This window comes from Xiphophorus hellerii, chromosome 12 (genome assembly GCF_003331165.1).
Source record: "Xiphophorus hellerii strain 12219 chromosome 12, Xiphophorus_hellerii-4.1, whole genome shotgun sequence".
In the NCBI taxonomy this organism is placed as follows: domain Eukaryota; kingdom Metazoa; phylum Chordata; class Actinopteri; order Cyprinodontiformes; family Poeciliidae; genus Xiphophorus; species Xiphophorus hellerii.
In genome coordinates, this window is record NC_045683.1 from 9,243,045 (window position 1) to 9,261,807 (window position 18,763).

At 34.4% G+C, this 18,763-nt stretch overlaps 1 protein-coding gene across 1 annotated transcript in view; it reads right to left on the reverse strand.

The window, feature by feature from the left end:
• Positions 1–4,206: 4,206 nt before the first annotated feature.
• The window catches only part of ksr2 (kinase suppressor of ras 2), a 118,438-nt gene continuing 103,881 nt past the window's right edge, over positions 4,207–18,763 (reverse strand). Inside the window, exons 22-23 of the mRNA XM_032578267.1 lie at positions 6,691–10,482; positions 4,207–6,524 (exon numbers count right to left, since the gene is read on the reverse strand). Of these exons, the coding sequence (XP_032434158.1) occupies positions 10,476–10,482 (7 nt within the window). The 3' untranslated portion in view covers positions 4,207–6,524; positions 6,691–10,475. The remainder of the gene's footprint in view (positions 6,525–6,690; positions 10,483–18,763) is intronic.

The following is an 18,763-nucleotide window of genomic DNA, read 5'->3' on the forward strand; positions in this document are numbered from 1 at the left end:
TGAATTTGCTAGCGCTAATTAGCCCAATGCTAGCTGTGTTTGCTGCACTGTGATAGTTGAATGCCGATGTTTATTATATGACGAAGTGCTCTAAGAATAAACTGCCTTATAACTGGTTAGTCAAGCCTAGCTAATAAATCAATGTTTAAGTTTGTGTTGATTGAATTCTGCAATACTAAGTAGGCCTATTGATGTTTTGTTTTTTCTTACTTTATTTACAGCTTAGTGTAAAAGCACTCGGCAATAAAAATGAACAACAACGACTATCTTATGTTCTTTGTAACACTATTTTTTTGTTATGTGCTGAGATGGTTACCAACTGTTACCAAATTATGGTCTCCAATACAGAAAATATATGGTTACATATTTTCCATAAAATATGTAACCATATTTTACAGAAATAATAATGTAGTTTACAGACACCAATGCAACATGCAGCCATATAATCTTTACAGTTTGAACCTCAGGCACCAATCTATTGACTGGATATACAAATAAGTAAGAGAAAACGTATTTTCAGGACACACTTGATATAAACCATTTTCCATTCTTTCTTCTGGTGTAACTGCAACCTAAGTTGTTAGCACTGTCACCAAAACCGCCATGCTATTTAGGCTCAGTAATAATTTCATTGGTGACCGATTTATTTTATTTTTTTTTTACTTTGGCATTCAAACTCTGTAGTGGTCATATAATGCTGCCTCAAATGAGAAACTTAAAACTATTCCCCTCAATTCAAAAAATAATATAATCTAAAGACAACAATGACAAAATAAACAAGGACACAACACTTTTGCTTAACACCAGAATTACTATTTGACAACAATTGGACTAAAACTGGCATGTGTCCGTCAATTTAAAGCTCTTGTTCACCTGCAATATAGGATTATGATTTAGGAAATGAAACTAGATTATAAGAAACACACCTCTGAGTCACAGGTAAGATGTAGCAGATTCCCACAGCGTTGAAATTTCTAAAAAATAAAAAAGTATTGAGTCCATACAAAAAGAATTCCCGTTTCACGCACGCTGTATTTTGTTAACAAAATCTGTTTTCCTTAAGTATTGGGTAGTAAGTACTTTTTTCAACTTTGATCTTATGGTTTTGGAATCTTGTTTTCTCTGAAGCAATTTTTTCAAGGGACTAATGAACACAAGGTGATTGCAAGGAGAGTCCAGATATCTCCAATTAACTTTAATTTACTGTAATTAAGTGTGTGGTAGGGTAGAAAACCAGCTTTAATCAGTGACAGCATTAGGAGCGGCTGGATTCCACTCCCAGTTTGGCAGCATCAGCTCAGCTTGTCCAAAGCAAACTATTATTATTATTACTAAGTTTCCCATCAAAATTCAGAGTGCTTGATGGAAGTTCAGTATTACAAAACTACTTGTATGTTTTAAAATATATTTCTATGCTGTTATTATTTCCTCATTTAAAGTACAAATGGGAGGGGTATCCAATCATTACCCCGGGGTGCAAAACAACACATTCAAATGCAGTTGGAGGTCTCAATTGAAGAAAAGTAGTGTACACTTTTGCTTCTACCTCTCTTTCTTCTTTATACAGGAAAGAAATGCAGGATTTTTCAGATGTTCACCCTGATGAGCTACAGGAGATAATGGCTTATTTGCTGAAGACACTGAGTTACATTGAGTTCCTTGAAACCAAAAGAAAAACCAAGCTGCTTTTGAAAAAAACAAAAAAAACATAACGAGTTACTTTTAAAAGATTTCGACACAAATAAAAGCCTTTTCATCCACTCAGATGGCCTTTTTTTTATTATTTTTTTTACCAAAAACAAACAACTCAAGAGTAGGGAAGTGTTTCTGCCGCAAGGGACTTAGACTAACATGTTTGATCCAGAATATGACTGATAATCCATGAGTCATGACGGTAACAGGTAGCATGGCTGCTGAGGCTTAAAAAAGTGGCTACAAGGATAATGAATGTTTTCAGACTCTAAACTGTTCGCATCTATTCATATTCCATTTACATGTTATTCGTTTGATTGATGTACATTCTTGGTCGTCACTGGTAAACAGTGTATTGAACAGCCACAGAGATGACATATAAATCTACTATTATAAACATTACAAACTCTAAATATATTATAAACAAAGCAGAGGATTTAGCTTTGTGACTTGTGTAAAACTGAATAAAGTATTGTATGAAGTACAACGGAAGTCATTCTTCATGCTGGAATTTTGAACACATCCTGGATCATGTTTCATTTCCTGTCATGCTGTGGAAGTGGCTTGTATAAGTGGACCCATCATCGGTCCATCTGTTTGGTAATCATTCTTGGCATTTGTGGTGAATGGCTGCACCTGTTTTGCAGGTCAAAACATGAATACTTAATGCTTGAATATAATTCTGCCTGTTCTAGCCCTGTTTTGTTGCCAAAGTATCTGGAAGTGTAGTGGAGTTCATTTGTACACAAATCTAGTTAATACAAATGTATTTTGTATATTAGGCTTTAAAAATGTTACCTTAAAGACGCTCACCAATAATCTCTCCATTTTTTTGTATAAAGAAGAGTGATCAGACATTTAGCTAAACCAAATACAGCAAAATATGAAACATCAACAGGAGTTTTTGTCTATAAACTTTATAGGCAGTAATCATTAATTTATTTAAAACTTTATTTGCATTCCTCTAGTCTGACTTTTCACCATCGCAAATTATTATGTGATGGTGGTTCCAAAGCAAATAGATGCATACCCAACGCAGTTTAAATCAGAGTTCTCTCGGTCACACAGAAACCTTTTCTTTTAAGTTTGCTGATTTGAATTCCCTCTTTAAAGTCTGAAATGAAAGATTGTATCTTACCGTGAATCTGAAGAGGTCAAAGACACCTTTGGTTTTCACAGCTTTCCCATAATACCTTTTAAATGTACCACACATGTCACAGTTGCTACTTTTGCTTTAACCTGTGAGAGTTCTTACAATTATTTAGTCTACAAATTTAAAGACTTAAGGGAGGGATCAAAGTATGTAGTATTTTTTTCTGAAGTATGTATAGTCATTTTAGTGTCAGTAGTCTGTACTTTGTTCAGAGATTCTCAGTTGTTGGGAGTTAGTTAAAAGCTGTGTGTTTGTTTTGTTTTTTTCCCACTGTATGGCGATAAAGTATTCTGTAAACCAGTTTGTTCTCATTAACTTGTTAATTACACAGACATTGTTGATACTTTTTTGTCTCAGAGCAAATTATAAAACTGGCAAAAGAAAAAAATTATTTATTGGTGCACATTAATTCACTATGGTCCCCAACACAAGCTTTATTGTAATCTATTGAGTTATGATGTTATTGGAATATGTTAAAAATGTTTACCAGGGTATGTTTTGACTTCTGAGATTTTGCTTATGCTACTTACTGTAGCTATATGAAATAAAACAAAAAATAGCAGCATTTGTTGAAATAGAGTAAGGTATTATCTTGCATTATAAAACTTACTGTCATCTGGAAAAACCTTACACATTTTTGTTAATATTTTACTACCAAAACATTCTACACTAAATATACAATGGTATCTGTGGCTGTGGATATTTACATTAATGTGATTCCTTGGTTTTCTTTTTATTTTAACAAATTTGCAAGAATTTGGAAAGCTTTTCTCACATTAATGTAATGGAGTATTTGTGTGTAGAGGTTTGAGGAAAGATATTTATTTAATACCATTTGAAATAAGGTTGCAACATTGGAAAAGACTGGCACCAAACACACACCATGTGGGAACTTAAAACAGTAGAACTATAATTATAAAAACCACACTGGATGCCACTTCTGTCTGAAATGAAAAAGAGAAAAATGTTCATCTCTATGATGTCCTGGGTTTTGTTTTACAGATAAAATACATTTTTTTGCCACAACTTATGAGAAATACTGTTAAAGTTGCCTTTCCTTGGTCAATATCAAGAGAATAATAAATTAACTTTCTAAATTTAATGTCAAAGCAACATAAGCTGCATTAATAGGAACATTAATGATGTCTCAGGGCATAATGTGAGTCATGCTGTTTGCTTTTTTTAATCAACAATCCTGTCTCATGAGACAGATGCTCAGCGATAAAAGGTTATTAACCATAATAGGCTAAAGTTTGTGGTATGAAATAAAGCTGTTGCTGTGCCAACCTGATGTTTCTTGAAAAACACCTTGTCTGATTCAGTCCAAACATTTCACAAAAACGTCACACAAAACACCAACATATGACTTCATTTTTTAATGCTCCTTTTTTTTCTTCTCTCTTCTGGACAGAAGAACAAATTTAAATGTTGCACAAAAAACACAAATTTTATAACAAGGCCTGTAGATTTGAATTCAGTGACATTCAGTTCAACAGCAGAAACTAAATCATTTCTTGAAGGGTAGAAAACTTTTATAAACTTCTGTACAAATTATACAAATGACGACTCATTACGAGTTCAAATGACAGATGTGCTCCTTTCAGTGTAGACGGCATTGTTTGTCATAAGAATGATGATCCGGGTAATCATGAAGAACAAGAGATTGATTTTGAGGATGAGGTTACGGAGGTGATTTGTCTTAAGTCAGGAAAAGAAGCATGATAGATCAGGCAATGATTGTTTTCCAGCAAAGCATCTTGAAGACGTGAAGGTGGTAAAGAAATGGCATGTATTACTGTACAAAGGGGTGAGCATTGTACAAAAAATAATTCTTTTTCACAGCAAGCAATTTCTACTGAAATGGTAAAAGCAGATTCAGAGAACATTAGAATGAGCATTTGTAGTTGTCGCCTTTAGAAAAAAGATTACACTGAATATTCAGGTTAATCTGTTTATGTCGGATCAACTTTCCCCCCTTGGAAAAGCTGCCTGTAATTGACATCATCCTGTACATGCTCAAGTTTGATGTTTATTCAGTAATAATAAGGTTTTTGAAAATTGGCAAACTAAACCTACTGAGAAGAAAACAACAGGATTAAAGTTCTTTGAAAAAAGTATTCGTGCCCCTTAATGTTTTCCAGGTTTTTTTGTCACAACCACAAACCTCAGTGTATTTTATTGGAATTTATTTGATAGATTTACACAAACTAATGCATAATTGTGGATAATGGATAAAGGGAGTATAAGTTTTAACTTTTTTTTTTAAATGCTCCATTTGCCTTCAAATGATACTACAGTATCCCTTTGTATGTAATGTAGTTAAAAGTCCAGCTGTCCAGTGAATGTATTAGGTACTTTACGGACCATTGGTGAACAAACGTTCTAACAAGTTTCAGCCTCTGGGTGTGCAAAACTAGTAGAGACGTGTTGCAAAAGACTTTCAACTATAATTTCAGTGCATGCAAATTACAGCTCTGCAGCTATGGTAACTTGAATTCATATTCACTCCACACTTTACGGATGTTTTATTTGTAAAAATATATGTATTCATATATTTCTCTTACTTCACAAGTATGCATAACTTTATTTTCGTAAGTCACAGAAAATTCCAGTAGAAAATACACTGCAGCTTGTGGTTTTAATGTGATAACATGTAAGAAAGGTCAAGGAGTAGAAATAATTTAGCAAAACTCTATATGATGGCCTTTTAGTGTGCTCCCTTGTACAACGTAACAGTCCCATAGAAATGATTTTACGAGTCCCTGTCTTCACAATCAAATGCAAAAGGCTCATGTTACACTTCTCTGGGCCATTCGTAATACCAACAGTGTACTGAAAGCAAATAGTAGTGGAAAAATGTGTCTTTGCATTTCACAAACTCATCTTAGTTTGTCATAGAAAGCTAGTTTTTCCCCAGATTACTTTTCATGTGTCACCAATAAATATTTTGTTTTGATACAGAAAATTAGGCAAGCAGGAGAGCCGACAATGCCTCATTTTGCAGTCTACTGCTCTTCACTTTGAATATTTTTTTCCTGTTTTAATTTTTGATGTTGTGTTTTTGTATTTGATCCCCACATGGTTCCATTAGCTAAGTCTCCAACTTAGTAACCAGCAACAGACCAAAGTGGGTCTGTTGCTGGTTGCTCTCTGCCCACGCTGTGTACACTCACACACCTCACTGATTGTAAAACAATAAAAAAATAAATAAAACTAGCTCTCAAAGATTTAAACTTTTTGTTTGATTTCTTTTTTTCAGTTATATATTGAGTTAAGCCAGTGTAAAACAGAATATGAGAATCTTGCACACAATGAAATGTGGTTGGCAAATTGTCCTTTGAGCTCCTAATGACAAGATTCACTCAAAGCAAAGTTATGTGCTCTTTATGTACTAATAGAATATAATCCAACAATTTACAAAAGAAAGTAAATAAATTTTAAAAAACTACTGCGAAATTTGTGCTTATTTCTACCCATGTCAGTGGCTTTCACAGGCTTTTACACTGTCCAGTGCTTTAGCATCGTGTTTACATACCTTAAAATGTTTTCACATTATCACATTACATCCATGTTTGAATTTAGACCAAGAAAAAGAAGCCCAAAATTGCAAAGTGGGAGGAAAATGATGCTTTGCATTTACTTTCAAGAAACAGAAATTAAAAGTTTACTATACGTTTTTCTTCTGCTCACCTTACTCTAATGCTTCTAAATAAAATCAAGTGCAACCAAATGCCTTCAAAAGTCACCTAAATAAATTTATGAAACTATGTAAAGAAAAACCAGGCTGGAGCGAGATAATTATCCTTCTGACTGGTTCCAGCTAGGTTAGAACACTCAAATTTAACATTTTAACTTTTAACTAAAATGCCATGTGTGGAAAAAATGACCTCTTTCCATAACAAATCATCACTATGAATACATCTACTTTATGAATCGATTGACAGTGTTAATCGATTGACATATTCCTTTTTTTGTTAAGGAATATGTGAATAGGTAATTTTTGTCACACATACCATTTTAGTTAAAAGTCAAAATGTTAAATTTGGGTGGTATCATCACTACAGTGGAACATGGAGGTGGCTGTGTCATAATGTGGGAAAGCTTTACTCAGCAGGGACAGGGAAGCTAGCTTGATGCAGGACCATTTCCTTAAACATAATGCCAGTACTACATAGAAGAACTATGATCAAAAGCAATTAATGTGTTAGAATTGACTGGTCAAAGTTTGTAAGTGTTGAATTTAAATTTTGTGAAACTCAGTTGAGAATTTAAATTGTTGTTTACAAACACCATTCATCAAACCTGACTGTGCTTGAGCTATTTTTTAAAGAAATTAGAAAAATAATTATATTGATGCGCAAAGCTCATAGGGGCATATCCCAAAGCACTTTAACTTGTCAGTGCAGCAAAACAAATACCGAGGTCTTCATATTTTTGTTTGTTAAAAGAAACATTAGACTTTTTTCTTCCGCTTTATTACTATACACTATTTTTGCATTAGTGTACTTCAGAAAATTCTTATGAAATGAACAGAAGCTGAACTTGGAAATGTATTCTCACTGTAGAATGCACAAGGAAGCCACTGAAAGATCCATCTTTATTGAAAAACCATACTCATTAAAAAGAAATTTGCTGAAAATTCAATGTGAGAGTAGTTTTCAAAACAAAAGAGAACCTGGACATCTAAAAAATAAATAAATAAATAAGCACTTTAGTAAAATACTGAACTGTATGTTCTCTTTGTTGTTTATTGCATAGCCTTGAGGTTATTACACACCTACATGTGTGGGGGAAGAGTTTGAATATCCAGTTAGCTCACTGTTTTCAACAAACATGAATATCTATTTTCTAGCTGTATTTTTTGTGGTTGTGCCTGTGCAAATGCTGTGCACGTTTATTAGAAAATAAAATAAAAAATTCTCAGATCCCTCGGTGATTCAATGTTTCAGAAGCAAATTCTTCACAGAAAAGACAACACATTCATTCTACCGGATGCAAAATATCAATAGAGATATTTAACATTCTTGTGGTTGCTATTGGATTTTTGAAATTTATTCCATTCTTTCTCAGTCACTTGGAAGAGATTAATTTGCTTCTTCAGACAAACGCGTGTGCCGATTTCTAAGTTAGCAGACCATGTAATAGAATCAGTTAAACTCAGATAGTGTCACTGGAAAGTATAAATATCCTCCTTTGGCTCTCAGTAGCTTTCATATATTTTCAGAAGAATAACTCCTGAGCTCGACTTGTAATCAAACAAATATATTTTCTTTCAGTTTAGAATTTCTTTCTAAGATTTAAGAAAGTATGGTTGACAAATGCTCTGGTAAAACTACAATCTATGGTAAGTGTAGGATATTTGAAACATTCTGCAGCTAAAATGTACTAATGTGCATGTATTTAGTCATAACTAGTGAAAATCTTGGTGTCAGTGTATAAAATAAAATGTTTTGTTTTCATAAACTTAGTTGCTGAAATGGCCCTAAACAAGGCACTTAACTCTCAACAGCGCAAATGCAGCTGATTAGTGGCCACTTAGAGGAGAAAATGTCTTTGACATGCTCACATTCCAAATTACAGCAGTAATAATTTTGTTTAGCATTATTTGGCTAACATCTAGTGCTTATTTCTTTTTGTAAATAAGTTTCACCATCAAGAAAGTGTTTTTTTATGGTGTTTTATTCTGTTTCTCTAATTGATTAATTACTTTGTGCTCTACCAGCTGCAGAATTATTATGTGACTGTTTCAAAAAATCTGTTGTTTTTAGAAGAAATATGGGCATGAATCATAAGAGGTTTTGAAACCCATTTTCTTTGTGAAAACCACAATCTTTTCCTGGCACTAGGATTGGAACCATAAGATAATCAATTTAGTTATATTTTTAGCAAAAGCACACAGAGTGTCATATCTGAGGTAGTAAAGACTTAATTTCTAATGCTCAACTAATTTAAACATTTTATAAATAATTATAAATAGTTTGAAATTGGCAAACTAGCTGAGTTGAGCACTTTAATTGAATCCCTCAGTGCATGTGTACAATCCAGATGTTAATGCAGAATAGTTGAAATATGCTGTGATTTTTACAGATGATTATTGTGTTGATTTTTGCTCAATGAAAGCTTTTAATTGTTTTGAATCTGTATCTCCCTGTACTTTAGTTATGGCTAACTGATTGGGGTCATAATGTTAGCTGACAAATGCCACTTGATTACCAAGCTGTTTGTTCTATAGATGTACTGTACACATACAGATACAGCACACTGGAAGAAATTTTACTTAGCACACCTTGTTAAAGGTCTTCTCCCAGCAATTTTTTCCATTTAAAAAAATTTTTTTATTAAGGAACAAATTAAATGAACATGCATGAACATCTTTGTTAAGTTCGGACAAAGATGAGCATGTTAAAAATAGATTTTTGATTGGCAACAACAAAACGAGGAACAAGTCTCCCTGGGGGCATTTTGAGTTAATTACAAATTTTGACATCATTATCTTTCTAATGACGTCAGACACATAGAAATAATAAAAATGTGGCCATAATAGGGAGAAAACAGGCCTCAATGTGTCAGAAATATCATCCTCAAACCTGATCTGGTACCTGAGGCTGTCAACAAAAGCTGTTCATTTAGATTAAAGAACTTGTGCAAACAAGGGTGAGCGTTTGTCTTGCTTATCTAGTTAGAAATCTATATTTTTATAGGTTGTTTAACTTTTTTCCATTTTCCAAAAAGGCTGTGAGCTTTGTCTTGGAGTCGTCTGTGAACCCTGAACTTTAGTGGACTTAAATAATGCCTAAATACACACTAGACCATGTAATAGAATCAGTTAAACTCAGATAGTGTCATTGGAATGTATAAAAAAATGAGGAACGAGGAACTATGTTTTGTTTCTCAGCTGGCCGGGAAACAGCCTGGGATTCCCCAGGAGGAGCTGGTCTTGTATGTGACAAGCATTTTTAAAAAACAGAAAAAGAACAATTTTAAAGGTTTGAAAAACTCATTTTTGTGGAGACTTTATAGGCTGCTTGAAGGTGAAATTAGAATACGACTATCTATGACTCAGAATCAAAACCATAAATTCTAAATGTATTAATTCATAGGTACCAAAAAAGATGGAAGGGTTCTTTCAGAGCTGAGAAAGACTGAAAGCTATGTTTATTATTTTTTCATCACTGTATGATGTGTTAGAAATGATAATAAACCACAGGAGTTATTACCATAAATGTTGTGATAATGTAATATATTCAAACAACAGAAAATACATTACTTGCTAAATTAGATCTTATCAATAACAGTTTAGCGGGTGAGCTGCTGAGAATGTGTCTCTTGGGATCTAAGCTTCACAATCATCTTCAGGCATAGAGTGGAGAAAGGCCTCTCTGTTTGAAAGTCTGCGGTTTTGTTTTATGACCCACCCCAGCAAAGTGGGCCAGAACTGACCGCTAAAGGGTCCATTCAGGCATGAGGGCACATGTACGTGTCTGCTCTGTGGCAGGAAGAACAGGCAGGAATAGATGGGGTTGAGGAAGCAAGGTGGAGCAAAGAGAGCACAGGTGGTAGGGCAGGCAGGTGGGCGGTGAAACAGATGTGAGCAGAGCAGAAGACGAACATAGTCCCTTCGATGTCTCCGTTACAGCCTAGAGCAGGAAGGGGAAGGGAAGGGAAAAAAAAGAGCATTAAATTGGAAGGTGTCTCGACAAACAGCCTTGCAGGACTCTATACTGTAGGGCCTACAGTGTAGGCAGTTTATGTTCAGACAGACAAGTTATGAAGGCATGCACACAAATCCAGAGAGCTTCTTTTTTCTCAAAAAGATGTGATACTATTCATTGTCATGTTTAGGTTGAGTAATTTTAGCTAACAGCTAATATACCAATGTAGTCGCTGCAAAATCTGCATAGAATTTAGAAACCAATAACATTTGAGGACAATCTTTTGCATCTCATAGACAGCTAACTAACCCTATTAAAACAATGAAATATGTTAAAATTTAAAACAAGTCAGACACAAACTTACCAGCTTTCTTTGTACAGTAAGCTATAGTTAAATTTTAACAATTGCCATTATCGTGATTAATATTATTTTTATTTTGTTTGTGCTTAATCCAAAATGTGAGTTGAGGCTTTTTTTGTAACTAACTGTATATGCCCAGGATTAATAAATTAATCTGAGACTTGAACACCTGGTGTGTTTTCAGTAAGTATATGTTTAAACACAATAAAATGTATCAAATCAGATTCATAAACGATATTGTGCTATAACAATACAACTCAATTAAGCAGAGCACGCTAACTGTCATGTAGGATGCCGTAGTTACTTAGCTTTGTATGCAGATGGATAGATATTTAGGGCATATTACTTCTCCCTTGGAACATATTACTTATAAAAAATGCTGTTTTGGAAAAGTTTAAGTTACAACATTTACTGTTTTATTCTGAGACAATTTCACAGTTTATTTTACATTCACTTTGTGAATATTGTCAGTTGACCTCACTTGGTTATTGAGTATACTGGAAAGAGAACATTTAAAGCACAGGTGTCAAACTCCAGGCCTCGAGGGCCGCTGTCCTGCAGTTTTTAGATGTGCCACAGGTACAAAAACGCTGGAATGAATGGCTTAATTACCTCCTCCTTGTGCAGATCAGTTCTCCAGAGCCTTAATGACCTAATTATTCTAGTCAGGTGTGGTGCAGCAGAGGCACATCTAAAAGTTGCAGGACAGCAGCCCTTGAGGACTGGAGTTTGACACCCCTGATTTAAAGTATTACCTCATCAAATGATTTTACATATCATAATTAGCATTTAAACTGGCAGCATTTTGATTTTTTTCCTTGCAATTTCATAATTGTTTTTTTAACTGTGTAAAATCTCATACAAACACATTCAAATCTCAAAGAAATGTTTAGGTGTTTGCCATGACAGAGAAGAGATAATATTGTTCCACAGTTAATCACCAAAAACCTTGAAAAGTTGTGCTCTATATTACCATAAAATCTAAACTATTTTTATATCTTCCTGCTGTTCAGAACCTCAATTCAAATTTCCCATTAATGAAAATCACTATGAATCTTGGCGGGTTCAAGTGACGCTGTTATTGTGCATTGTCTAACAGATGGGCAAGCACAGGCCTTGCTGGAGGGAAAGATTGGGTCACATCCTCCATCCTCTTGGGTTATGTAAGATTTATTTTTGGGATGTACAGTTCAAACCAGCGCGGTTTGCCAAGTAGTTGTCAGATCACTCTCAGTCTCTAAATCATGTGAAATCACCACAAGTTTGACCGCCAAAGCTTTCTCCCCCAAACCTGTTAGGTGTGCAGCCTCTGGTTATTCAGAGGCAGCAAGACATTTTCCATTTGATTTGACATGACGAATATTTATGGCATTGCCGTTAAAATTATTCCCCCACCAAATGAGGCCAACAGCTGCAGGGGACTTATTGTGAAGAACATACAGGTGCTGTCTGTATTTCCTGGCTCTTGGGCTTAACAAGCATCTCCTAACTGGCAAGACTTTGGGCACAGTAATGCTGAACCTTTCCTAATTTCCTTTAATGGCTCACTTGGTAATGCTCCCTCTTTCTGTCTGTTTGCTTGCCAAACCTCTGGTCAAATGAAACAGCATATCTAACATTGTCTTTAAATAAACCAAGAAAATGGCACATTCCTTGGATGCTATGATGTTAGCGTTAATCTGTTTCTCTAAATTTGCTGATTTAAAAAATGTATACCGGGTTGCTTTTTTAAGTTATTTGTATGTCTCAGTCATGTCTGTGAAGACAAACAAAAGCTGTCATAATTAGTGTCTTCAATTTAAGGATGAGTCAACAAGTGGAAAGCACTGTTTTAATGTCTTATTTTTCCTTAAAAAAGTCTGAATAGGATGAGAGCTTAGTGTAGCAGCTCATAAACTTAGTAAATTTATATGAATTAGTCTAAATGAACAATGAGAGAAACAGAAACAAAACACAAATGAAACTAAGAGTTCAGGACAACCTACGGATCAAACTGTGGAGCTCTTGGTACCCGTTCAATGTGTTGTAGATTTCTTGGTGGTTTCTCCCCTTAGAAGAGTCCTGATACAAGTTTGACATTGAGTGAAGCTTTGAAGGTGTGGGAAATGTAAAACCAAAATCTCCTCAAAATTTTGATGAAGGCCACAAAGCACAAAAATAAAAAAAATAAAAAACATTTGTTGCAACCAAATCTGAAGAGAGTGAGGATGCCTCAGGCCTAATTTAGAACAGCAAAACTTCTTGTTTTTCTGCTTTTATCTTAAAATAGCTGCACCAGGAGCAAAATCCGGGAGAAATGTCATCCCAAGGTTCAGAACAGCAAACCAGGAGCAGACTTGGAAAATCCGTGGCCATGTCATCCAGTGGAGAAATAGATTTTATTCTTCTGTTTTACCGGATTCATTAAAAAAGAGAGAAAGTCAGTTCATAATTGTAGATAAAATGCTATCTCCAAGCAAAAGCTGTTACACTTAAATTTTCCAGCATGTAATCATTTTATTAAATACAAGAAGCTTACTTAGTTTATCTTAGTTAACCATGGATTGTTATGGATTATTTGAATACCATTATTTGAATTTCTAAATTAGCTAATTATTTAAGCAACATTTTGACATATTGACAACAAGACTAGTCTCTGTAAGAATAACACTTTGCAGTAAAAAAAAAAACATATATATATATATATATATATATATATATATATATATATATATATATATATATATAAGGCTAAGGTTGCAATCATTGTGGTATAGTGTTATAGTTAAAGCTAAGACACCAGCAAAAGTAATTTGAAAAGCTCTAGTAAAATCAGTCAAATGTATATAAAAACTGAGATCTAGTGTGTTATGTTCTCTATAGTAGGAAAGAAAGTTATTATTCAAAGGTTATTTTTCTTCTTTTTGCGAGAGCCAAATTTGTTAGGTTCAAATACTGTCAAAGTAACCTGGAGGAAGGTTGGTGTACAAAATATTATCATTGTTTAGGTTTTGACAAAGTGGTACTGTGTTTGAGAAAGGCTATAGTTGGTTAAATTACAGAGGTACTTAAAAAGATGTGGAACCTTTTTCATAAATATGTTATATCCTGATACAAAGTACTAGACCAACATGTTTCAGCACCTTGCACTATTACTGGAACTCCTAGCAAAGATGTTTAAACAAGTCTTACATTGTGGATATTGAAGACCCGTTTTTTGCTGCAGTCCTCTAACAGTGAGATTTCCTTACCTCCTCTACCATCCTCCTTATTGTGCATGATGACAAGATAAACTCCAATCCTCGTCGATGCTTGTGTTTCACAGTTTGTATTATTTCAGGCTCAGATTACTTTGAATATGTAAACACTGCCAATACTTTGGTAAAATCTATATCTACATTGTCTGTAAATACATTCCTTCAAAACATTTGTGTTTTCTGTGATATTGCTTACCCTTTTGTCTTGGTCATACAAGCTCTTGAGCTTACATCATGACAAAAAAAATGAAATAAAAAAATGAAACTGCACAAAATGACTGATATTGTTTTGGATTTTAGCACAAAAGAAGCTACAGTGGACAGGTGTGATGTGGGCTTCTATGTAATTATTTTTAATAATCCACCTCCTACATTACATTTATTACACATCACAAACTGTGTTTTTAAAATTATCTACTTCTGTCAGAAAACCCCATCCATTAACAATACATTTTCTTATCTCTGTCATTTTGAAAAGTTGCTAAGAGAGGTGGACTTTTTTTTACATGTTAAAACAGACTTTATTATCGTTCAGATTATAATCATTTTAACGGTAAGATTAATTGTAGCATCAATAAATTAGAAACAAATATTTCTAAAGATGGGATTATTTCCTAATAAGCACAGAAAGTCAAGTTTTGATTTTTCTACATTGTTCAGTTGAGGATTATGCTGCAATAAAATCTGACTTCATTTTATGTTTTTTTATTTTTTATTTTTTTACTTTTCCATGGGTAACTACAACCTGCGACAGACTGGCGACCTGTCCAGGGTGACCCCGCCTTTCGCCCGGAGCGTTGGCTGGAGATAGACACCAGCACGCCTCCTGACCCCACTAGGGACAATTACTGCTCCCAAATACTGCAGTACAGCCTGAAAATAAGCACTATCTTTCATACAACACTTACAGTTTATTGTTATGGTAAATAGGATTCTCAGTCCCAAACATGTTTCTAGTTCTTATCGCAGTAAATATACATCAAAAAATTTGGAAAGCCTGAAAATGTTTAATATTTATCAATCATTTCAGAAAGCACAACTCATATTATACAGGTTAATTACACAGGGTTAAATATTTTAAGCCTTTATTTCTTGTAATATGGACGTTCGTAGCTTACTGACAATACAAAACCCAAAACTCGGTGTCTCAGAAAATTAGGTCAATATGAAAAAGTTAAATACTGTAAACTCATGGTGTCACATCCTTATCAGTTAATTAACTCAAAACACCTGAAAAGGGTTTCTGAGCCTCTAAATGGTCTCTCAGTTTGGGTCATTATGCTTCACATTCATAGAAATACTGCTGACTTGAGAGATGTTCAGACATCAGTCACTGACAGCCTCCGCAAAGAGGGTAAGCCACAACGATCTTTAATAAGGAAGCTGGTTGTTCCCAGAGTGCTGGAATGCATATAAGGCTGAATGAAAGGAAAACGTGTGGTAGTAAAAGATGCAGAAGAAACAGGGATAACGGCAGCCTTGAAGGATTTTCAAGCAAAATACTTTCAAGAATTTGGTGAATCTTCATGAGGAATGGACTGAGGCTGGAGTTAGTCTCCAGCCTCTGTGTCTCTACAGAGGTGGAGACAGTGGTGTCTCCAACAGCCACTGTGCTCAGACAAGTCGTACACATGGGTACAAATGTTTTCGTCCTCATGTGAAGCCACTCCTAAATCAGAGACATCAGACATGTCTTACCCAGGGTTTAGATGACCCAGTGGATCATCAAACCCAGTGTAGATGATCCACTGGGTTTTCTAAAGTCCACAGTCAATGCAGATATCCACAAAGAAATTTTAAAGCACTTCAGTCTTCCTTCTGCTGACAAACCTTTCATAGATCCTGATTTTGTTTTCTAGCTGGACAAGGCACCTGCCCACATTTCCAAAGGTACTAAAGGCTGGTTCAGTGACTATGGTGTTACTGCAGACTTGTCTGACCTGAGCCCCATAGAGAATCTGTGGAGCAGAGTATTGTCAAGAGGTAGATTGGACCAACACCAGAACCAACAATGCACATGAGATGAGTTTCCATTCCACCTCAGGAGTTCAACCTGTGTCCATGCTACGCAACACTGATGCATGCAAAATGAGGCCCAACTAAGTACTGAGTACATAGAAATGAACACACATTTCACATATCACTTTTTTTAGTCTTTTGTAATAGCTTTACTTTGTGAGAGACTCAAGTTTAGATCTTCATCATCTGTAAGTCAAAATAGTCAAAATGACCAGAAATAAAGACCTTGAATATTCCACTCTATGTGTAGTAAAGCTGTACAGTTTAAGAGTTTCACTTTCTGAAATGACTGACAAAAAGTATTGAACCTTTTCATCATATTGGCACCCAAGAGAGTCACAGCGTTGACCTCTATTTTGTTTTCTGTTTTTGTTTTTTTTTGCCATTTTTGTTCTTTCTTCTTATGAAAACACAAAAGTCTAACTAGATAAGCCTCACTTGTTGTAGAAGGGCACTATGCTTTTTGAGCATAAGTCTCCATGTGGTGCTCAAATCAACAATGCATATTCAACTTGTAGACTCCAGTCAATTTCATGGGAAATTGATACAAATATCTACATATTCTAGTCTTAGAATATGTCCTTGGTTTCACAAGTACCTGTCATTTTCAAAAAGTTTTGTACATAAAGTACTTGAGAAAGATAGAAGATAATAACTTTCTCCACTTGGAGATAGCAAGAACTGCGTTTTTCTCCAGCTTGTCAACAACAATTTTCTGATGTTCTCAGAAAAACATTTCGGTCATAAAATATTTCTACATACCTTTAGTGGCGATCAGACTAATGATATCCATTTAACTGTCACTTTTAATCTGAGGAGATGGAGCAATATGGAACATCTGAGATTTTTATACTTATTATTTTAGCAACTCTAGGCAATATGTTTCTCAATAATGACTTTAGTCACAACTACATTGGGTTCATTTGATTTTGTTTTATTTGCCTCTGTGAAAATCACCAAAAATCAAAATGGGTATGTGTGTAGAGTTGTACAGTTTTGAAGGCTTTGCAAACTATCGAGTATCCAGAAACATGTTATGCAACACCTCTCTGAGGACTTTGTTAAAAACCAAACTACAATCTGCTTCTTTCTTTCTGCCAGTATTATCAACTTTTTGTGTTATGTGCCAAACATTTTATTTTGGAGTTAAAGGGTGTCATATTGGGACATATTCAGCAGTCATTTGATAACACTGAAAAACCTTTATTTTTATCACCAGCAGTTTATTATCAATGTTCTGTAAGAATATTGTCAGTATGAATAACTCAGAGATTATAGTTTAAAATGAAGAAAAAATATGAAGCGAACAAAACCATAGCAGTGGATACTACATCTCGTTGCTACTACATCTTGTTGCTTGTACTTGTGACAGTGCAATGACAATAAAGTTGAATTCTATTCTATTCTATTCTATGTTTTTTTCCCCCATTAATACATTTTGTTGTTAACACTTGCGAGATTAATTCACTTTTTTGTCTGTTTTTATTAAAATAAGTATTTTGGGTAAAAATAAAATAAAATAAAAAATCTATTATGTTTTCACATTTTGCATTTATAACAGATTTGAAAAGATAGACTTTATATTTTGTTTCTTCAGGATTTGTTCAGAAATACATTTTTATTGCTGTTGGATTCTATTTTTATTTTATCATGAGCATTGTTTTAGATTATTTGTCAAAAGATGACCAACATAAAACGCATGTGTGACTTTATTGAAAGTTTCATTGGTTTTATAAATTTCATTCAAAAAGGGTTGTTACAGACAGAATTATATTTATTTCTTTTAATTTATATTATTTTGCTTTCCAGTTAATAAAATCCTTATTTTCAGTTTCCCTCAGTTTGATCAATCCATATAATACATGAATGAACGTAATGTACTGTTTGATAACTAGGATCAGTGAGAATGTATGTGAGATTTAATTGAAATAACTTTCTTTGCAAAGTGCTTCAAGTCAACATATAAATTGGCTCTATATAAATAAATGGACTAAGCTGAAGTGAACTGAATAATTGTGATTTTGAATGGAATTTATTAAATAAATATACTTTTCTGTAAGGTTTTAGTGTATTTAGACACACCAGTACACTAGATGCATTTTAATTTTTCTCTGAACCATAAATGCAATTTTTAATTTTTGTTTAGTTAATTTCTTTTTTTGTGTTACCCACAGTGAAAAGGCCCTGAGCAGTGACTGGGTTCTAACACTTTTAAGAATGTCCACATAAACCAAACATTCATGCTCTGATGGGCCACAGCCTGAGATTGGTTAGGTGGATTCTTTACACTTCAGTGGCTGAGCCTTAACTTCAAAACTGAAAGTAGAGCAGAAGACGAAAAAGAAGGAGGAGAAGGAGGACTGCCTGGTGCAGCCAGTTAGAGCTCTATCTATATATCTATCATTCCATTTTCCTGCTTCTTGCCCTCACTGACTTACTGTGTCTTCAAGCAGGGATTCAAAGGTCTGACGCTAGATGAAACACACACACACACCCAAACACACCCACACGCACCCACCCCCACGCACACACACAAAAGCATGCACACACTTTCATCAGAATGCCAGCTTGTTCACGGATCAGTTGCATAAAATGAAAGACCAAGATCTCAGAATTTGTTCTGGTTGAACTGCTTCAACATTGATGATTC